This window comes from Rhodamnia argentea, chromosome 6 (genome assembly GCF_020921035.1).
Source record: "Rhodamnia argentea isolate NSW1041297 chromosome 6, ASM2092103v1, whole genome shotgun sequence".
NCBI classification, from domain to species: Eukaryota; Viridiplantae; Streptophyta; class Magnoliopsida; order Myrtales; family Myrtaceae; genus Rhodamnia; species Rhodamnia argentea.
In genome coordinates, this window is record NC_063155.1 from 7,673,616 (window position 1) to 7,696,035 (window position 22,420).

General features: G+C 41.9%; 3 protein-coding genes, 1 long non-coding RNA gene and 4 other non-coding genes across 9 annotated transcripts; 1 reads left to right on the plus strand and 7 right to left on the minus strand.

The window, feature by feature from the left end:
- Window positions 1-298: 298 nt before the first annotated feature.
- Window positions 299-2,974, minus strand: LOC115744326. Of its 2 annotated transcripts, none has more exons than XM_030679440.2 (3): window positions 2,709-2,974; window positions 1,343-2,174; window positions 299-811 (listed from the first exon to the last, which is right to left on the minus strand). In XM_030679440.2, exons 2-3 carry the CDS (start codon window positions 2,170-2,172, stop codon window positions 619-621), a joined length of 1,023 nt encoding a protein of 340 aa, XP_030535300.2. In that variant the 5' UTR covers window positions 2,173-2,174; window positions 2,709-2,974; the 3' UTR covers window positions 299-618. The 2 variants fall into 2 exon arrangements, with proteins under 2 accessions (XP_030535300.2, XP_030535290.2); XM_030679430.2 differs by having other exon boundaries at window positions 1,343-2,277.
- Window positions 2,975-4,902: 1,928 nt separating this feature from the next.
- LOC115746277 lies at window positions 4,903-5,005 on the minus strand. The gene has a single exon (XR_004016016.1). It is a non-coding gene; the product is annotated as a U6 spliceosomal RNA (small nuclear RNA).
- Window positions 5,006-7,100: 2,095 nt separating this feature from the next.
- LOC115746285 lies at window positions 7,101-7,203 on the minus strand. Its single transcript, XR_004016017.2, has one exon. It is a non-coding gene; the product is annotated as a U6 spliceosomal RNA (small nuclear RNA).
- Window positions 7,204-7,990: 787 nt separating this feature from the next.
- On the minus strand, window positions 7,991-8,097 carry LOC115746297. The gene has a single exon (XR_004016018.2). It is a non-coding gene; the product is annotated as a U6 spliceosomal RNA (small nuclear RNA).
- Window positions 8,098-8,499: 402 nt separating this feature from the next.
- LOC115746210 lies at window positions 8,500-8,602 on the minus strand. Its single transcript, XR_004016002.1, has one exon. It is a non-coding gene; the product is annotated as a U6 spliceosomal RNA (small nuclear RNA).
- Window positions 8,603-11,784: 3,182 nt separating this feature from the next.
- On the minus strand, window positions 11,785-21,840 carry LOC125315401. Its single transcript, XR_007198644.1, has 4 exons — window positions 21,830-21,840; window positions 15,664-15,669; window positions 15,186-15,201; window positions 11,785-11,976 (listed from the first exon to the last, which is right to left on the minus strand). It is a non-coding gene; the product is annotated as an uncharacterized LOC125315401 (long non-coding RNA).
- Window positions 11,976-14,389, plus strand: LOC115745961 (exocyst complex component EXO70E2-like). Its single transcript, XM_030681615.2, has one exon. It carries the CDS (start codon window positions 12,223-12,225, stop codon window positions 14,194-14,196), a length of 1,974 nt encoding a protein of 657 aa, XP_030537475.2. The 5' UTR covers window positions 11,976-12,222; the 3' UTR covers window positions 14,197-14,389.
- LOC115745967 (presenilin-like protein At2g29900) lies at window positions 20,199-21,831 on the minus strand. The gene is made up of 2 exons (XM_030681628.2): window positions 20,783-21,831; window positions 20,199-20,743 (listed from the first exon to the last, which is right to left on the minus strand). Exons 1-2 carry the CDS (start codon window positions 21,664-21,666, stop codon window positions 20,308-20,310), a joined length of 1,320 nt encoding a protein of 439 aa, XP_030537488.2. The 5' UTR covers window positions 21,667-21,831; the 3' UTR covers window positions 20,199-20,307.
- Window positions 21,841-22,420: the final 580 nt, after the last annotated feature.

The window sequence follows — 22,420 nt, forward strand, 5'->3', positions numbered from 1 at the left end:
TATCATGGTTGAATATTACGATTGTCTATTCATCCATAGCCAAGTAGGGATGTAAAAAGAAACATGCGGAACCGAAATTCGATTCGAATAGATCCGAATCAAAAGTTTCAGGTCTTTTTTGTTCGGGTTTAGTAAGTAAAACGACAGATATCCAACGGTTCGGTTTCGATTTCAAAGTAGAGAAATATATGCTAGTGATTGTAGTGTAGGAGCCATGGTTGCTGGAGACATACCATTTCACAAAAATGGCAAAGTCATTACAAGACATGTAGAAACCATAGCCCCAAATCCATGTTAATATATTGCACAACAGGAGCATGAGAAAACCTGTACGTTTGGATATTGAGGTGCATCTTTGGCTCGCAGATCAAATAGCAGTTTTCGCTACTGAGTACCGGCAAAAAAATTCCTTCAACCAACTAAAAGATCGTCTATGAACATCTGAATCAAGGGCCTATCATACAATTCCACCGATAGACTGATTGTGCAATTCACAGTCGCAGGTGAATCTGAACGATCCAAAACCGAAAAGACAGAAAAAAAAAAACTCTGCAGGCCACGGAGGAGTACCTGGAATCTAACGTCGAACAAAGGTGCCTGAAAAGACTGCCCGGATCGTCAGCCCGAAGAACAGATTGACCAACAAGGAAAGCAAGAGAACCATCTGGCCTGACCCATGCCGGATGCCGCCTTAGGAGGCGGCGGCTTCGGAGCCTGTGGTTCTGACTTTGCTTGTACGAATGACGTCAGTGGCTTCATGCCGTTTGGACCGACCCTCAGCGAGCCACTTCTGGCCGCATCTCTGGACAATCTTCATGCAGCCAAAACACCGAGTTATCGTCGAGTTTGCTAAACACGGCAATAGAATGCTAAAGTTATGTGCTTTGTGGCAGTTAGTCTAGGTTTAAAGTTCACGGCTCACACCTTCATGCTTTGCTCTATACCGGAAGCTTCTCTTTCAAACAAACTCAGGCATCTTTCGTGCTTACTAATTCATTTACCTTATTTCGCGGGAAATGACGTCTTCCTACAATAGGGCATACCTTTCACAAATCAAGAGATGAATACTCTTAAGGCTTCCCTGGAAGGAAGAAGCAAAGGAACTGGATCCCCATCACATTACTCTTGTTAATCATGTACAGAAAGAATTTGAACTTCATATTGCTATAGAAGGAAGTAGAGCATTAACCTACCGTATCAGTACCCCGTTGTCATATTAACCTATTCTCTATCATTCCCTGCCTCTATCAGATAGGCCTCTAGGGTGCGCAAATGTTCGTGGCACAAGCAGAATTGACGCACATTTCCATAGTAAAACATGAGCATAAGTGATATAGCTTACATTGGAAAGGCAAAGGATTTAACGCTGGCTCCACTTGCATCGGAATGGTGTGACGGACTGGAAGAATAAGTAACCTCTGGCCAAGGAAAAGTTTCTTTACTATGATTTACGCTTTCCTTTGGATCCTCCGGTGGATGAGCAGCCGGGGTAGGCGCACTTTGACGCTCGCCCACATTCGTAGTGCTTAAGCCAATTTCGGTTGATTTATTGACTGGAGTTGGGCTGGCATAATCCATCGGCACCGGAGGAATAGGCGGTGCACCGTACATGCTGAGCTCTTGAGATTTGCCAACCCAGTATATTTGGTCTCTAGTAAAACTCGCATTTCCCATCTGGATACTGAACAATGATTCATTGGAAGCGGTGCTCCATTCCATCGGGGCTGTCGATTTGGTTCTGGCGAACACGGAAGAAGGAATCCTGTATGGAGAAGGACTGCCCGTGACGTCACCCGTTCGCTCCATCACCTGAATCGGAGGAAGTTGCTTTGCCGACCCATTGTTCGAGCTCAAATCATGCACACTGTCCGACGAACCACTTTCAGATGATTCGATCTTGGGCATCGAGCTGACCGGAATGTCTCCTCCTCCTCCTCCGTGTCTTGGAACTGATTCATGGCCATCGTCATGGGTAAGGTGGCCATGTGAACCCGCATCAGAAGCGCTATTCCCTTTCACCGCTAGCTCAATGGAGTCTGCTGACGACGACTCGGACGAGGACGACGAGTATAGCCTCTTAATCTCAAATGTGGGATCATCCCCACCTAGAGCTGAAGGAGGATGTTCCCTTAAATCAGCATCACCATTGCCCCTCGCCGGCCCGGCTTCCATATCTAACAATACACAAGTTCCAGTTGTTCAGGCTACGCGAGGCAGATCCATCCAAAGCGACGCGGTACGAGGCCTTGACCCAGAAAACTTAACTCATCCACAGACCTACCTAAAACACACAAGGCCATAGATTAGAATCAACTCAAAATCTGGAGCTGCATCATTCTCATCTGCATAAACAGCCAAATAGCACCCGAAGCCGGGCACTTCCCAACAATGCAATGCAATGCATGGGAAAATTATTCATAAGCACGGCATTGAAATGCCCTCCGAGACTTGCGCATTCCGACAAGGCAGACATCCTTACCGCAATCGCTCAGAAACATCACGATCGATCCATCCCACAAGCTATTCGAATCAATTCCTCTAAAAACAGGGGAATTTCTACAAAACTCATTCCATTAATTCGGCGCGAAACCTCAAACGACGGCAGCGGGAAAATTAGCCAAACAAGAGACGCGATTCTCGGGGAAAATCAACCGATTCACATGCCATTCGAGCGACGAACGGAAAAGATATCGACGGCTCAAACTCACATCAAAACTCCGCGCGCTGCCGCGAAAACCCTCGCGAAGCTGTCGGAATCGGCGACGGGGGGGATCGGTTTCGGAGGGGACGGCGACGCTTCTCGTTGCGGATCCCGGCGAATCCGTGAGCAGGCGGAGAAGGAAAGGACGCGATCAGAACGCAGAAGACGAAGGGACGCGAGAATCAGATGGGGAGAGAGAGAAAGTGAATCGTTGGGCAGGAATATGCGAGAGAGAACAGAAGGCGATGCGTGCGGTTCGGCATGAGTTTCGAGCTTCGGGGGGTCGCGGAGCTTAAAATCGAAGGGAGCTCTCGGGGGGGAGCGATGAAGATGATGACTGGGCGGGCGTGCGCGCCATTATCTATCTATCTTTCTGCAAAAACATGCAACGACACGAGACGACGTCGTGTTCGCGGCTCGTTGAGTTGACTTTCGTGTCCACGCTGTCCCGGCTGACTTTTTTTTCCCTGTTTATTTTTTTTTTTCCGCTCTCACCGATTCTGACCACATTTGTTCCACAAAAAATAAATAATACAAAATATTTATCTACTCTCATATCACTTAAAATAATTAGTCGGTAAATTTTTTTACTGACAATAATTTCCATTTAAATATTTTTATGTTTATTCTTCTTTGTAAACGTTAAAAGCGATTGTTTTTATAAAAATATTTTTTTTTAAATTATTCGTTTTTTGTAAAATAAATATTCAATTGATATTCCCATGGGCAGGTCCAAAGCAGCTTTCTAGTTATTCCAAGGAACCCTTGTCCTTTTTTGATAAAACAAAAACAAAAAAACTCGATTTATATAGTCTTGATGGGATTAAATCGTGGCGTAAAGGTAAAACTAATAAAACCTGAGTTAAATAATAAATTTTGTAATTTCTGATTACCATCGGCAATTTCAAATTATCCAAATGAAATTAACTTTGTAAGGTTAAAGCAATCAAAAACTCTAAATTGTACATATCGCGACACATTTACCCAATTTTTTCGTCATCAAAAACCACACATTTGTACTCAAGCAACACAACTACCATTAGTTAGGTTCAGTTAAAAATTGTTGATGAAAGTCCGACGTGGATCTAACACGGCGCAAATGTGGCGCCTCGCAATCGCCACATCGGAAAAAGATTAAAAAGAAAAAAAGAAACGAGACTATCGTTCACCTCTTTCGAGATTCCAATCACCTCCTCGGCATTCGCCCATTGTTGTCCACTACTACCTGGATCTCCACCGGCATTCGTCATCCCTTGCTTGACTCCGCCGGATCTTGCCATGTTGGCCGTCGAAGCCAAGTCCAACCTCTAAGCTCACAACCACCATTGTGAGAGTCAAGTAAGGGCCGACGAATCCCCACCGGAGTTTCAGGGAGCAATACGCAATAGGGATGAGAACCATAGAAGCTTTGGCCGAGCAATTGCAAGCTTGACGACGATGAACTGTAATTTCAAAATTTCTTTCTTTAGTTTTATACATATTTTTAATCTTTTTTTCGACGTGGCTTTTTGCGTGACGCCATATCATATTTTTACCGGCAATTTCTAACAAAATCCCAATAGAGAGTAGATGCGTCACTCGGGCACAAACTCGAAATATTTGGTATCGCAAAAAACGTTTATAGTAAATATGTCACAACGGGCACAGCCTGAAGTTTTCGATCGTATCCCGAAATCAATGATTTTAAGCTGGAGCCAAGTGGTTCACACTTTTGAAGGCGACTTGACCGAGCGGGTCTTTCCAACTTTGTTTATAATGCCAGAGTCACGTACTGAACCGGTTTTGACCGGTTCAAATTTTTTAAACCGAATTGGATAACAAACAGTTTTAATGGAATATTGATATTTTTATCCATACATGGTTTTTTTTTTTTTTTTTTGTCGAAATCCATATATGGTTTCACATATCAATATTTGTATGGTATAGAAGACCTGAGATATCTTGTATTGAAAGACTTAACGAGGGATTTCTATCCAATAGTAAAAGAAAGAAGAGTAATACGAGACGTATAATTCCAAAAAAAAAAGGTACAAACTTAATGTTGACAAGGTAAAATAGATTAAAGAGAACCAAAGAGGTAAGTGTTATAAAATGTGGAATAGCTCCAAACATACGGGAAGAAATATAATGAAAAAGTTAAAAAAAAAAATAAATGAGAAGATATACCGAAAAAGTCTAAACAAAAAATGAAAAAGTACAAAAAAAATTTGGACCATTTCTCGATTTGTGCGTGTCATCCTTGCGCAGGGGCCATGCTAATCTTCTCTGTATCGTTCCAATTTTATCGGATGTCTCCGAAGAGACAGCCTCTTCTATCTCGGTATGCCAATATAAATCGAAGAGCGTGTGTGTTCGCGGTCGATGTGGGACTCCTCCTTGCTTCTGCTATCTAAAGCAAGGCCATTGAAGCTTTTCATTGCCAAATTCCTTTATTCAGGTAGGGCCCAAGTTAGTACGTGCGAACTTAGGACATGTGGGCCCATGCCACTTTGGCATTTTTAAGAAAGAAAAATTTGGCAGTTTGTTCCTTTGCTTTTGTCATATACGCGGAGTGTATCACTATGTATGTTAAGAGTAATGTCGGATATTTCTTAGCGAAAGGAAAAAGAGAGAGAGAGTAGTGTCGGATAATGACATTGGGTTGGGCTTTTCAGCCCAATGAACAATCCACCCAAATTGCGTTTTAACACGAAACAATTCAAAGGGCTTAACACTAGGGATTCACGTGAAGGGTATTACGAGACGTATTGTTTGGAAAAAGTGAAAATTAAAAAGGGGTTAATACCACGAAAAACCTCAAATTGCTATATCCATGACAAATTTATCCCAAACTATTTTTTTTACCATAAAAAATCCTAAACCGATATATTTATGACAAATTTATCGTAAATTAAATTTTTTTACCATCAAAAATTCAAAACTCGTATAACTGTGATAAATTCATCCTCCGTTAAATTGGGTAAATACCACAAAAAAATTTTAATTGATACACCTATGACAAACATAGGGTAAAAATCTTAAAATAGTACATCCATGAACTGTCACGTGTTATTTAATTCAGGAATTTGACGATTAGATTTAACAAAAACTAACAGTAAATTTGTCAAATCTAACGGAGGGTAATTTGTCATATGTGTGCTAGTTTGGGGTAAATTTGTCATAAGTATATCAATTTAGGATTTTTTCTAATAAAAAAATTAGTTTGGAATAGATTTGTAAGAGGTACACCACTTTGGGCATTATCATAAGGGTTTCGCGCTCTCCGTGGAATGTGCGATTGAGCCATGGATGCACTGGCCAAATTTTGAAGATCCGAGGTGGTCGAGCCCGTGACCACATGCCCACCAAGATGCTAGTAGTTAGGAAGTCCCATGCGACATATGTTGCAGCTACGCAAAACAGTAAGAGCCAGTCAAAGATTCACTCAAGAAAAAAAAAGGCCTAATATTCAAAAAAATCTCTAACTTTAACATTTGTGATAATTATATCCAAAACTTTTTTTGTCTCGTAGAAAACTCTTAACTTTTACTTTTTTTTCTCAATTCTACCGATCTAATAAGAAAAAGATCCCCGAACTTTTGCATCTGTCTCAATTATATTCGAAACTTTTTTTTTTGTTTCATAAAAAACCCTCAACTTTTACATTTATCTCAATTTTACCACCGCCAACCTTCCGTCCATAATCATCGTTAGTTAATTTAGGCAATGCTAGATCTCCTCTAAATTGTTCCAATTTTACGGGATGTTCGTTTGTTTGTGTAAGTCGAAGAGACGATTATCATGTGGTATGTACACGAACCTAACATTAAAGATAGATTTTATTCGATTTTCGAGGGTTGATGACACCCAAACAAAGATCAAAAGTTTGTATCAAGACGCCGTCTATCATTAGGACAAAAAAGGAATATACAAGGCGTGCATTTATCGTCACTTATTAAATAAATGACTTCGTTGAAATAAGAAAAAACTAATTAAATGTTTGGTAAATGCACAAAATATTGTCGACTATATCTATTTCTTTTTCTTTTTCTTAGCTCACCTGTAAATGTCTTGGAATTTCCTTTTAGGCCATAAATTTTTTTGGAAGGTAAACGGCATGAATTAACTTGTGGACATGGGCAAGTCTACATTCATAATTATTAAAATTGTAGATGTGCGAAACCAATAGAAATAGTAATAGAGAGATATGAAGTATATAACTGCAAGGAGTGCAGAAAATGATTTTCAGAAAAACTTAATTAGTGGAGCTGAAATGAAGCCAGGAATCGACAAAGGAAATTGTTGTAACATGGTGAAATGAGGCAAAATAGATTAAAGAGAACCAAAGAAGTAAATGTTATAAAAATTTATAGAATCTCCAAACATATGAAAAGAAACACACCAAAAAAAGAACAAAAAAAAATTTTTGGACCGTTTCTCGATTTGTGCGTGCCATCATTGCGCAGGGGCCATGCTGCTTTTCTCTACATCGTTCCAATTTTATCGGATGTCTCCGAAGTAACAACCTCTTTCGCCTCGATTGGATAAGCATCGACTAACAAATATTTCTTTCGTAAATAAGTAAAGATAGGAGAAGCGATTGACCCTAATAATATCCTCTAGACGTGGTCATAAATGTCTCATGCTCGCTGCCGAACGTGCGATTGAGTCATACCTACTTTGCACCGGCCGCAATTCGAAGTTCCGAGGTGATCGAGCCGGTAACCACGAGCCCACCGCGACGCTAGTGGTCGGGAAGTCTCACACGATACATGTCGTAGCTGCGCAGCGCATTAAGAGCGGTTTAAAAATTTCCCACGGTAAAAATCAAACATTAAAAAAAAAAAAAAAGGTTAGCGTAAAGCCTTGAGAAAAAAGTTATTAAACCCAAACATAAGGCACCAATTTAGAAATCGTAAACTTATCCCTAGGATCGATACAATTGATCGAGATCTTGATGGATTTCCAATTTGTGACTGGAGGCCAATTCTTCGAATCTCATCAACTATGTACGAAGTCCTGCAGGTGAAGTTCAACCGTACAGATCAAAAGTCTGAACTTAATCGGTTTATGGAACTTTTACATTGTTCCATTAGTCTCCTTATATTGTATTATTACTAAAATATAAAAAATAAAAACTCACAAATGTAGATGCGGGGTTTAATCGTGCCCACTCCTTGTGTTTGTTTTATGGTGAATGTAAGCATATGTCAAGTACTCAAAGCTTTTAAAATTTCCGAGCAAACCGTAACAACAATAGATGTAAAAGTACGTGAAATGACGTATATTACATGAGTATAATTTTAAAAAAAAAATTTGAACTACTTATCGGTTTGTGCATGCTGTGCCCTCTTTGCACAGAAGTCATGCTGATCTTCTCCATATCGTTTCAATTTGTCGGGTGTCCCCGCAGAGACAATGTCCTCTTTCGCTTGTGCATATAAGTCAAATAGACAATCGTCACACGGTATGTATGTGGACCTAACATTACTTTTAAGACTTATTCGAATTTTAAGGGGCCGATGACACCCAAATATAGATCGCAACTATATATGGGTAAGTCTACATTCAGAATTATAAGATTGTGGATGTGTGAAACCAATAGGAACAGTAATAGAGAGATCCGGAGTATACAAAATTAAGGAGTGAAAAGAATAATTTTGGAAAACTTAATTAGTGGAGCAGAAATAAAGTTTGGAGTCGAAAAAGGAAATTGTTGTAATATGTTGAAATGAGGTAAAATAGATTAAAGAGAACCAAAGTGGTAAATGTTATAAAAACTCCAAACATATAAAAAGAAATATACCAAAAAAGTAAAAAAAAATTTGGACCATTTCTCGATTTGTGCGTGTCATCCTTGCGCAGGGGCCATGCTAATCTTCTCTGTATCGTTCCAATTTTATCGGATGTCTCCGAAGAGACAACCTCCTCTATCTCGATTGGACAATATAAGTCGAAGTGCGTGTGTGTTCGCAGTCGATGTGGGACTCCTCCTAGATATTTAAAGCCCAGTCATTGAAGCCTTTATTGCTAAATTTTTTTATTCAGGTGGGGCCCAGATTAGCACATGCAAACTCAGGACATGTGGCCCAAGCAACTTTGGCATTTTGAGAAAGATACTTTGGCAGTTTGTTCCTTTGCTTTAATTAAATACGGAGTGTTTTATTATAAGTTAAGCGTAATGTCGGATATTTCTTAGCAAAAGGTCCAAAAAAAAAAAAGGAGTAATGTCAGATAATGACATTTTTCGATTCGTGCATGTCATCCTTGCAAAAAAGCAAGAATTATCTTCTTTATATCGTTCCGATTTTATGGGATGTCGCCTCAGAGATAATGTCTCATTTTGCTTATGTATATAAGTTGAAGAGACAACTATGACGTGGCATTACATGAAACCTAAAATCAAATTTAGATTTTATTCTAATTTTGACGGGGCCGATGACACCCGAATATAGATCTATCATCAGGACCACCAATATATATATATATATATATAAGGCATACATTTATCGTCGCATATTACATGAACGGTTTCATTGAAATAAGAAAAAATAATCGAATGAAACCTAAAATTAAATTTAGATTTTATTCGAATTTTGAGGGGGCCGATGACACCCGAATATAGATCTATCATCAAGACAAAAAAAAAAAATTGAACCATTTCTCGATTTATCATCGAGACAGGCTCCTCCGTATCGATTAGACAATATAAATCGAAGAGCGTGTGTGTTCATGATCGATGTGAGACTCCTCCAAAATTCTACTTTTTGTTAAAGCCCAGCCAATGAAGCCTTCATTGCTAAAAAAATTTTTTATTCGTGTAAAGGCCCACCTTAATACATACATCTAAAAAGTTTGGACATGCGGTCCCAACCAACGTTGGCATTTTGTTCCTTTCCTTCTATTAGCATAAGTCAAGAGCAATGCCATAATGGCATTGGGGTCGGGTTTAAGTTTAACCCAACGAATATTCCACTTGAAAAAGGAAGATTTACTCTCTCTCTCTCTCTTTTTGTCGAAATTATGAGAGCATTTATCTTTATGGAAAACCCGAAATTCTTTCGCGTTTTTTCAACTGCCTCAAGTACGCCGTTATCTCGGAATAATTTTTTTTTTTGAAAAAGTCTACTCGAAATAGGATCAAAAACGCGTTTATGCGCAACTTAGCTTAGCGATCCTCTCCTAGTTATTATACATAATCATATGATCGGACAACGATGTCCCGATATAGACTCCTTGTCCAACACTCAAACGAGTGCCACAATTGAAGTCTTCGTTTCTTTTCTGACCTTTTTTTTTTTGGGGGGTCGAATTTTCTTTTCTAACTTACGCATCGTGCATTTATATAAAATAGCAGAGTCAAATGTTTATTTTTTCTTTCCGGTAATCATTCGCCCACCCGAAATGAAAAGTTCAATATATATTGTCATTGATTTCAATGGCCGATGTACGGACATCGATGACTCCTCCACTATCAAAGCCGCATTTCTAAATCCGTTAAAATGAATAGGTCGGGTCGAAAACGATCGTAATTAAATCAATACATATAACCCATTTTGATCAATTTTTGAATCTAGTTACTCAAATCCGATCAAACTCATACTCAATTCGGATTACTCAAACACTTTTATATGTAACCCAATATAGGAAAACTATGGTGAGAGCGTGAAATGAGGGATTACGAAATCGAATAAGGGCGAGAGAGTGAGCAGAGAGCAATTGAGATGTATTGGGTTTACGTAAGTTGTGAACCCAGTTAATACTCATATTATTTTGAGTTTTTCCATCCTAAACTAATTTATGACATATTTACTGAATATAATTAATTTACATAGCAACTTAGCCCATCAAATATGGGTTAAGGAATAGGTCCACGACTTATTTTGATTAGGGGTGAGCATAATGGATCAATCTAAAATTGGTTGACTGAGTTCGGTTCTCTGTTTCAAGAGGAATGGGGCCGACCGGATCAAATCTACTAATATAACCTAAACCTAAGATGCTTAGGATGACTTCCAGATTTAACAGCAACCTAATAAAATTAACCATAGGCAGTCCGGTGTACATATCATTAAAGGGAAAAATTCAACAACAAAACACTTAAAAAAATGCAGCCGGCCCAATAATTGGACCGCCTGAGAATCGGACTGGTCCGGTTTCCGATCACCCCAAATTTTGATAGGTGTCAATCTCGGAAAAAAAGAACAGTAAAATGAAAGGAAAAAGAAAAAAGAAAAAGAAATGAAAAGACTAACCGGTGCAAGGATCACATGTAGCGGTCTCACGATAAGCGCGTGGACTCGGATGGTTACGATGAGCGTTCAGCTGCGAATTCCGGGTCAACGCTCGACAGGCGGCGAGCAAGAAGGAAGAGCATCACAGGACGCAGACGACCAGTCGACTGCTAGACGAGATCGCCAAGAAAAGTACATAGCGGACCCGAGAGAAAGTGCCGAGGAAGGAGAAGAAAGCTCTCTCGTTTCTCCGTTGGAATCGAAGCAGAGCTTCACCATTCGTTCCTTCTCTGCCTCCTCCTCTCGCCTTCCATTGAATTTGACCTTCCTCTCTCTCTCTCTCTCTCTCTACATCTCTTGATCCTCCGGAAATTCCTTCTGCTTTCGTACGTACAACAACGTCGTCCTCGAAGAACGACAACCTGGCCCGATCGTCTGGGGTCAGAAGTCTGTCGGGGATCTTCAAATCCTAGGCCTTGTCAGACCCTTTTTCTCTTTCTTCCCGTTTCTGTCCAGGGCTTGTTTCGTCCAAGTAGTCGACCATCCGCGCGACGGAGTTGCCCCGGTTCTTGATTTTTCCCAGGGGAGGTTCATAGCTGGTGAGTTTCGTTTCGTTTCGTTTCGTTTAGTCGCGGCCGATCGTGTTTTCCGCGCCATCTTGTTCTGGGCCAGGGAGTTTCGTTCAGTTGAGTTCGCTGTTCTGTCTGATTTGCTGCAGCGAGTCCATCTGTTGCGGTGATCAGGTCATTGGGCAAGGGTCAACAGCGGTCCGAAAGCCGAACTCTTGTCGGGTCTATCGCGAATCCCTGTGATTAAACTCAGTTCTGAAATTTCCCCTGGGTTGTCATCTCCGCAATCCGGATTGTCTGTTGTGAATTTGGCACTTCTGGTTTGTCGGGTCATTTGGAAATCTGTATGTCAATCTGTAGTGCTTAGAGTTTCCTTCGTAGCCGCCTCTCCTTTTCAGTTTTGGAAACTTAGCTGAGAGTCCCAGGGAGCTTCTCCTTCCTTTCTTGCTCGCCCACTTGCGAATTCCTGCTTCGGAATCTTGAAACTGTCGAGCTTGGGAGGAATTCTTACCGAAGAAGTCTTCCTCTGAAACAGTCCATTCCTTTGCCATAGTCGCTGTGGAGAAGTTGGTGGCGAAGTGCAATCAAGGGGGGTTTCATGTCACTTCCTTCCGAGGGTAAACTCCGGTTTTACCAAATGAGGGGGAAAGGTTCTCGAAAAGTTTAAGCCCAGATTTCTGTCTGAGCCGCATCCAGAGTTTCCTAGTCCGTGTTCTCTTGGTACTTAAGGAGGGATTCCATGGTTCCTTTCGAAATGGGGGACTGCGAACCCGCCCTCGTGAACCATGAGATGGAGCATCATATAGTTGCGGCAGCTCAGCACCTCGTGATGGCACTGAGAGCGAGTACTAACCTGGACATCGATGGCGTGAGGAGTTTCCTTTCCAATGTCGAAGCTCATCTCTCGGCGAAGTCCACGCCTAGCGAGAGCAGGGGATGGTTGTTGAAGGAGATAGAAGAGCAACTCAGGCAGCATGAGATAGCGATCATGAGTTGGGAGACTAACCAGTCACTGATATGGGACTCTAGCTCAGAGGAAGCCTCGGAGTATCTGAAAGCTGCTGTCGAGGTTCAGAAATTAGTGGGGACTCTAGGAAGCGTTTCTCCCATAAGGAATGCGAAGCAGAAGGAGCTTCTTCTTCGCGCCCAAGGCATCTTGGAGATAGCAATGTCAAGGCTCGCGGAAGAGCTGCGGCACATTCTTGTCCGGTATAAGGAGTACTATGAGCCTGAATACATGTCATTCCGCTCTTTTGCGGAGGATGTGGTGTATGATGAGTCCTTTTTTTCCATAGAGGATGAAGCGGCTGAGTTAACGTCTCGTGCAGAGGATGGTGGCAGTGGCACCGGCACAGGCACCAGCAATGCACCGGCGGAACATCTGGTAAGTCTGATCCACCCCAATATGGTCCCTGCGCTCAAGTTGATTGCGCAGGCGATGTTTTCATCTAAATATGATCAGGAATTTTGCCAAGCTTATGTTAGCAACCGGAGAGAAGCGCTGGACGAGTACTTGCTCATACTCAAAATGGAGCAGTTGACAATTGAAGATACTCTGAGGATGGGTTGGGATAAGATGAGCGGTGAGATAAAGAAATGGGCTTGGGCGATGAGGATCATTATTCGCGTCTATCTTGCTAGCGAAAAACGTCTTTGCGACGAGGTCCTAGGAGAGTTTGGTTCCGTTAACTTGATTACCTTTGTTGATATCACAAAGGCTTCAACGCTGCTTTTCTTGAACTTTGGCGAAGCCATAACAATGTCGCCCCATCAACCGGAGAAGTTGTTTCGAGTGCTTGACATGTATGAGGTCCTCGCTGAACTCCTCAGTTACATAGATGCTTTGTACTCGGAGTACGCCGGTGCTTCCGTTAGGATCGAGTTTCATGATCTTTTGGCCCGCTTGGGCGATTATGCAAGAGCCACATTTGCGGAATTTAGGAATCGTATTGCTCTAGACAGGTCTCAGAAGCCTTTTGGGGGAGGTGGGATTCATCCTCTCACCAAGTACGCCATGAACTACATCAAGGTCCTTTCTGCATACAGAGCCCCCCTCAATTTGCTTCTTCGCGATCAAGAAGTAAAACATCCGGAGCCTTGTCTTGGAATAGATAGCGAGGAGGAATGCTCTTCCGACAGCTCATGCGCATTGGCAGCCCATGTGAGGTCACTGGTGTCTGTTTTGGAGTTGAACCTTGTCGAGAAGTCCAAGCTGTTCAAGGACAGTTCTCTACAGCATGTGTTCTTGATGAACAACATCCATTACATGGTGCAAAAGATAAAAGACTCCGACCTGAGGCTTTACTTTGGGGACGAGTGGATCAGGAAGCATATCGGTAAATACCAGCAGCACGCGACGAGTTATCTGAGAGCCACGTGGAGTTCCGCTCTGTCTTTGCTCAAGGATGGTGGGAACCATGCTTTGAGCTTCTGTAAGCCGACTGTCAGAGAAAGGTGCAAGTCCTTCTGTCTCGCTTTCGAGGAAGTCTACAAGTGCCAGACCGGGTGGATCATCCGAGATCCGCAGCTTCGGTTGGACGTACAGATCGCAACTTCACAGAAAGTGATACATGCTTATCGGACGTTTCTGGGAGTGTGTTCGGGTTCTATCGGCGAGAAGCACATCAAGTACACTGTTGATGACATTGAGAACTACATTTTGGATCTCTTTGAAGGAACTACAAAGTCATTGCCCCATCCATGGAAGAAGTGAATTCATTTTACTGTCAGCTCTTCCAATTCCTGTCTTCTGGTCTTTTGCTGTACCGTATTGTAATCGGTGTATATGCCTTTCATACTTGAACACGTCCTGGTGTAGATTGTCGGCGAAAACTTTGTCATCTACGCTGTATCTCGTGTGATGATACCAACTAGGAAATTTATCAGCACAAATTGGTTTTCGCTCTTGTCGCAGACCACAGAGCATGCCCTCTGCTTTCTTTAAGTGATTCCCATGTTCTGCATTAATGCACACTCTTAAATTCTTCTTCCCTTGAGCTGAGAGCTTTATACTCGGAAAAGTTCCGAATTCGAGATGAAAAAAATCACGTGAACTTGAGAGGAACCATCTAAACCTGATTAAATCGTCGGCATCCGAAAAAAAAAAAAAAACCCGCAATCTGTTTGACAGGGGAGAAGGATTAACTGTGGAATTCAAGCTACAAATCTAAAAGCAGTCATTTTTCGGCGTCAAATCTTTCTACTCAATCTTACACAAAGAAAGGGAAAAGAATGAAGGAACCGGCGAGTTTGAAGAAGAAAATGTCAAAAGTTCAGAACTTTGTTCAATGGAATTAGCTGGAAAACATAGTTCAGAAGCGGACAGCATGCGCAGAGTCGCCGAAAATTACACGGAGAACGACATGTCCCGTTGAAGTCGAAGCTCGAGTCAAAACTCTGCACATCTCCGAACAGAACAAAATAAGGTCGGCCAGGCACAATGCATTGAACCGTAAAACGGGGTGGTTGGGGTCGAGTTTGGACAAAGTGCAGCGTAGTCATAAGAATTTAGGAAATTCACATGAAACAAGCTTATGGAAAGAGACCCTACAGAAACTTTCGACGATAACAATCAGCTTTGCCGGCGGCCATTGATGGGCTCCTCCTGTTCTTCTGCAACTGCACAAAGGTCGGCTGTGGTTGGAAAAGTCAAGAGTCGACGGTCAACTGTACCCTTTGATAGGTTCATCTTTCTCTAATTACTCCCATCGTTGTTTGACTAGTGGGGGACAACCTACTACAAAGTCAAGAGGAGACATGCGCAGCTGTGCGGGACAGGGGTCGGTCCTTTTGCAGACTTTAATGTTTTCTCCTTCTTCTTCTTGTTCGAATTTGGTACATGTTCCCGTTCACAGAAACAAAGGCCACCTATCCTTGTCAACAACTTCCACCATTGTCATGTCCATGACCAATTGTTCATATCGGGAAATTTCGAGGCTTTGCTCTGGGTAGGAGTGAACAACCGAGTCACTCCAACCCGAGAATTGAACCAAATCGGCATTACCCGATCCGTTCCAGGCCAGCTCCAAAGAATCAGGTCCGCTCTTGGGTTTCGGCCGAACCGGCCTCACGCAACCAAGCGTGCTCGGTTGGTTCCTCGATTGAATCGACGGTTTCGGGGATTCAAATCGTCAAAGGCAGGTTCTGGGGTTCGAAATTGAGAATTTGACCGATCCTTGACAACCGACTTGGAACCGGTTCAGCAAAATTGGTTCAGCTAGAATCGAGAATTAGACCCGTGTTTCAATGCCAACTTGAAACCGGTAAGTAAAGCGAGTTCGGTCCGATTTCCCCGTTGAACAGACTCGGTTGCTCAACGTCACATAGATAAGATAAGTTTCTCAATGTGAACGATTTTATGATATCCCAATTGGGTTAAGTTTCCACATCGAGTTCAAGAAGGATTTTCTACTACTTTGAAAAAAAAAAAAAGAGTATGAGAGAATTTAATACTGTTAGGGACATGAAATTGATGGAAGTGGTTAAGACATGAATAGACGACTTCAATCTTATTACTTCGGCGTGAACATGGGGACAAAAAAGAAAAAATTGACAAAATGGATCGATCATTTCTTCCCGCGTCAAAGATCTTACCATTTTTCGAAGAAATTTACCGATCCAATTTAGAATTCGCGGGCCAAAGATTAATCACAAGAAAACATTAGGATTCCGCAAAGCCTAATGTTGCACCCAGTTGTGCATGCCTCTTGACTTCTAAGTCGTCCTATTAGTCAAATGACCAAAAAAAAAAAAAAGGGACCATGTTAAGGGGGTGCAGTTGACCGTTGACTCTCGACGGTTCTTTGTCCATGAACCAACTTTCGGCAACAAACTTTCATTATTCACATGAAATGACTAAGGATTAGACTCGGCTCCCATTGATGGTTCACTTGTGTTGTGACCATAGTCTGTGTTGGCCCTCCCGGAGAACTCTCCGGTCTTCTATCATCATCAGTCCAGAATCTTGCATCGACTACTAAGTCAGCGTCATCTAAGCCAGCCTCGTCCGCCGTCTCCTCGTGCTCATCAACTACGTCATCATTATCTAGGAAAAATTACAAAAAAAAAAGTTTTAAATATATTGTAAATGTGTCAATTCAGTCATAAACTTGTTATAGCCTTGATAGAAGATTACATTGGCGCCTATTTGTACTAAATTCATCTTCCCCCAACAGGCGAATTTTTCTACTGTTGAAAACGCGGACCCGATGCTGACTTATCGTTCATCTCGACTCGCATAGAAAAACGGAACATAGAATTCTTTCAATGAGGGACCACCAACGCATTTTAAAAAGAAACCAATACAAATGGATTATGAAAAGGTGACACCGTCTTGGAGGGATCACAACCAAAGTTTGACAATTTTTTTTCCTTGGTGTTTAGTGAAAAATTAAGGGCGATGAACTTCAATGTAAACCTAACGCGACCACTCAAGTCATTTTTATTGCAATGTCAAGGTCATCTTCATCTTCTCTCCAAATGGGAGGGAATGATTTAGAAATTGGTGATTTTGGGAATGATTTAGTAACGTTTGTTGTAACTTTAGTCCACCTTGTGCGGTTGCCTTACACTAGGAAAGCCAGTGATGACTAGATTGTCATATTAAATAAATCATGCGAGACTTGGTTAAAAGGACTTAGATTGCACTTCAGATTTATGATTAAATTGATTTAATTAAATTATTAATTGCTCGATTGCTTTGTGCACAATAGATTAAGAACTGATCATGCAATTTTCCCCAGGGGGTGAGCACTTGACCCAGTTGTAACCGGAACTGGACCAAAATTGGCTTTGCCCCATCTATTCCATGCCGATTCCAAGAAGAGCCGGTCAGATCGTCGGTTTGGCCATAGAACCGGCTAGGCAAGACGGTTTCGAGGTCGATTACACTTAGATGTTTACGATTAAACCGATTCAATTAAAAAGTTTAGGATTCGATCACATTCTGCACAATAGATTTAGGACTCATTCAATTCAGAAACCGGACAAAATTGGCCATACTTAATTTGTTCCAAGCCGGTTACGTGAATGCCAGTCTAGTTCTCAGTTCTTAGATCAGAACCGCAGGTCTGATTACAGAACCAAGCAAGGCTATTCCAAGGCCAAATCGGTCTTATACATCTTATTACAAATCAAACATAGTGAGATGCACTAAGGGAGAATGGAACCCACAACTTTCAACTTGAAGTAGGCACACTAGACCGGATTGTAAAACAAACCCGATTGTAGAATCGAGAACACTTCACTAATAATAAGCTAAAAATAACAATTGTATGATTTTTCTAAAACAAACCCGATTCTAGAATCGAGAACCAACCTAGAATCGACCGATCTGGTTCCAAGTATAGCCCTTCCAGTTCCCAATTCCAATTTTTCCAAACGGGGACCTATGGAGTAGGTTCCGAATTCCTAACTCAAAACCGTCCCAACTTAGAACCAATCAACCCTAAACTTCCCCGATAGGACGCCAACCAGGCCTGCCTAGTGCCGACCATTTGTGTGGGAAGGACTCCCATACAATGGGCCAACATTACTGAGTACCTCAATCAAAATCCGCCTGATCAAACCTGCCCAAGCTGAAAATTTGTACCTTCTTCTACTAACATGTTTAATGCTATTTGAATGTTGTTCTTAAACTGGATGGGTTAAAGAGAGAGAGTCTGGTCGACCTCGAGTTCGCTCGATTAAAACGTTAGGCCACACAAAAATGCCGAGCCGAGAGCCCGAGGCAGAGCATCACCCTCTAGTGAAGGCAATTTCCATCTTTGAAGCCTCCAGTAGTTTCCCAGGTCAGGCCTGAACTCAGTGGGCTCTACAACGTGTTTTCTTTTATACCGTCCTCCAGCATAGCGGTGCAGTTGATGCAAGATTGTAGATGTAACCAGGAAGTCACTTCAGGCAGCACGCAAGCAGCAGCGTGATGATCCACCCCAATGACAATTCATCTCGCTCACGGTCATGGAATGTGATTAGTAGTCCTTGTATTGGTGCAGGAAACAGAAAGCAATCTCCTTCTGATGCAAAAGGAAATGGGAATGACCCCAGTGTACAGATTTATTTTTTTTCCTGTCTCTTGGCTGGTAACAGCTGGCTTAATGTGGGCTTCAGGCCTTCTCTTCCCCAACACTGACTAGGTTTTACACTCCAAAGATCCTCAATACCTGCAAAATCCTATAATGCCTCAATGTCCCGCAAACATCAGTTATCTAACGAGACCGAAGATATGAGCGATATATTAGATGGGGGTACGAGGCAGAGGTCTAGACATTCTTTCTAACAACTCAATGGTGGCCTATAGCGTCCTTCATGGAAAAAAAAAAAAAAAAGAGCCATATGGAAATTCATGCTTTGCTCTCTATTCAAATCATACACTGCTTTCTTAAGATGCAGCTGAAGCCAAAGACAACACAATGTAAATGCAAAAGTGGCATGCTACTACATATGAGATGCCACCCACTAGCAACAAACAAGAGGGCCTCACTACACTTGGTTTTTATGTGCAACACTTCTCGGAGACAAAACCGACTCTAATAAACAACTCGCGATGTGAAACGACTGACGAAACTTTCTTGTCCCTGTGTAATAATAGGAATCAAGTCAGGTACTTGTCAAAATTCTGAGGTGCTCATTCAAAAGTTACCTCCTTTAGGTATAAGCCAACTCTTATGTGCCTCCCGAGTACTTAACAACATTGGTAGAAACATTAAATGAAGTAAAAAGTTCAAATAACTGTTGGTGTCGATATTCCACGTACTTTCAATGTGTTACTTATGCTGCAAATTCTGTTTCTGTGTGAAGACTCTCCTCTGAATTTCTTAATTACCCTGAATCCCAGAAGCGGAACGTCTCTTTTTTCAATTGTCTCCCTTTTCCTTTTCTTCCAGATTTTTTCTGGTCCGCCAAATCCCTTCTCTGGCCCAATTTATAACTAACCATAACTGGAGTTACAACTTATTCACTGAAAAGAGAACTTGCCAAATAACTACTAGCAGACACATAACCACAGTGCGTCCAACTTTCTGGATTCTTAGGATTCTATGAATCTCTTAACTATGATTTAATGCAAGGCGGAGATCAGATCACATCAGATTATCAGGAGATATAACCTCAACAGTCCATTCATCAGCCTCGAAGGTGATTATCAGTATAAAATCTGTCATAGTAAACCAAATTATATTGGAGAGCCTCCGAGAAAGGAAAAAAACGAAAAGGTAAAGACAAAAGAGAATGTGCCAACGAAGGAGTTATAACTATTCTTCTATGTGCTAATAAGCTGATTCAGAAGGATCCCCACTGTCCACAAGCAAGAGCTGCCAAGCCAACTTATGAAAAAATTTACTGAGTGTCACTAGATAAGGAAGAAAAACAAGATATTTAAGAGAGCTAACCTGCAATCCGGCTGGCTGGATCTTTTGTTCATTATCCTGCGCAACGGTTTCTTACTCTTCCCATTTGCTTGAAACTCGTCTTCAGTTTCTGTTTGTGTTTTGCTTATCTGTCACAACGTGCGGGCATTTCCACTTGGAGTTGGAGGCCCTCTTATCTTACAAATTAATTGGTATCGCCTAAAAGTATATGTGCACCCGAACACAGCAACATTAAAAAAAGGAGGAAGAGCCAAAGCCAATTTGAAAACATCGTTTTGTCATTTCGATGTAACGTATATGTTCTCATGTTTCGTTGCAAGCTAGACCAGAAGAATTAGACAGACATGTCTGAGAATAGAATACATCATAATTGCCCATCAGTACGTAATCATCACAAAGTACACATTTTTGTTGAACAATTTGGTACCAATGATAGAAAAATGGGGATAAATTGAACTCTAGAACATTAAGAGGTTTGAGGCTAATTGTACAACAAATATTTCAAGAAAGAGCCTAGTCAATATGTAAAATAAGACCCCTAGCAATATTGACACAGGAAGAGCCGGCAGCGCCTTCTGATAGAGTGCCAGCAGCATTAATGTAATACCTAGTCCAGCTATAATGGCAAGATAACAGGCATATACCGTCATAAAATCATACATCGCTGCTCTACCCACTAAAACACTGTAGAAGATGAAGTCGCCTAGACCAAGCTTGATAGCACCAGAAGAACCAAGGCCGATACCCTCTAGTGCCAAATTCTCACTCGGTACAGCATCTTCATGCCCCTGAGGACTGACGTTTATTCTGTGGTCGATCAATGGTGCAGAAAGCTCACTTTCTCCTTCAAGGCATTGTGACAGTGTCTCTTGGACTGCAACTGTATTTGTGACACTACGGACACTATTAACAGATAAACTACCACGGCCAGAATTTTCATTTGCAATGGATGCGGCATTAGTATTGGACATTGAGTCATTGGTTGAATTTCCATGCAATGCAGGATTAACCGTTGAATTTAACTTAGGAACCTCAGCTGGATCATGAGCAGAATTAGGCCTCTCTCTCCACACTCTTCTTTGAACTACACGACCCTCGTGACCTGAATCGCGATGAGTCACCGGCCTCGCCTCGTAAACCAGTGCAGGGATATCTTCATCCCTGGATATCGCGAGCTCCACCAGGAGCCTCAGTGGCCCCACAGGCAACAGAACAGCAGCAAGATCATACAGCGCCATAGCAACCAATAGAACCCAAGTAGTCCATTCGGGCAGCATAGTAAACCAATAAGCAACCAACATGCCAATAACCACCAAATACCCTTGCGTCACAAAAATCGCCATCTTGGAAACGAACACGGCCAATACACCCACAACAGCAAAATTGAACAAAACCACGAAAAACGTAATACAATCAACTGGGATACTGAAATCTTGAATGAGGAACAAAGCGATTTCACCTCCCAGGAAGCCTAGGACGATGAAAGCTGAGAAACCCATGTAGAACTTCAAGAACCGAGTGCATCTCAGGTAAAACAAGAGCACCAACACGAAAGTGACGACAGTGACGATGGCGACGAATGCAAGGGAGTTCCAAACCGCACCTATAAACTTGTCCCAGGAAGAGTCTGAGTCGTTCTCGGAGTATGCAATCGTGGCCATGGAGGCGGCCGACGTAGACGACGAAGAAGACGAGGAGTCCAACACGGAGACCAAGATCACCACCAAGAACATGCAAATCGAGACGGGGGTGACGATCTTGATGATTTCCTCGCCCAAGGAATCGAGAACGCTTGGGGGTCTGGAGCTTTGGGCCATTGGGTGCCCGAAACTGCGATCAATTTCGCTCCTTTACGCCGCTTCGAGCGATGGGCGCCTGAGATTTAATCGGCAATTTTGGGAAGGAGGAGGAAATTTGGTCGGTCTTTCGGGTTCTTTGACCAACGGGTGGCCTCGGACCTATCGCACGTCGCTCTTCCACGCCAACGAAGTTGCGGGCCGTAGCGGCAATTTGTATCAGAGTCCACCTTTGGCTTTGGTGGTCAATCGAGGAACCAAATAATTTCGGACGTCCCATTACTAACAAATACTTAGGGATGTGCATGGTTCTAGATAACCGGGAGAACCAATCCGATGGGAATCGATCGGCTTCAAATTTCAGGTTTCAGGATATGAAAGGTAGGTTTTAGGAGAATGCGTTTCAACGGGTAGATTTCAAGTTCTAAATAAGTGGAATCTGGACCTGAAACCCGAAACATGTAGCAATTTTTGTATTTTTTTCTTGTTATATATTTTCGCGTCATCCCGAGATATTCCATAGTATCCGATGATGAGTATGTAATTTGAAATCGCTTTATCATTGAGACTTTTACTTTATTAATATTTCATATTTTTCTTATGTCTAAATATGATAGTAGGGATTTAGTATGTTGTTGGTTTTGGTTTGGGGTGATCATTAAATATGATTATTTTCTGCAATCATTCAACTAAGAATACATGTGGAACATGGATGGGAACTAAAATCGATCCTAGAACCCTGTTTAAGTGAGGTTATTGGTGGATTTTGGGAGGT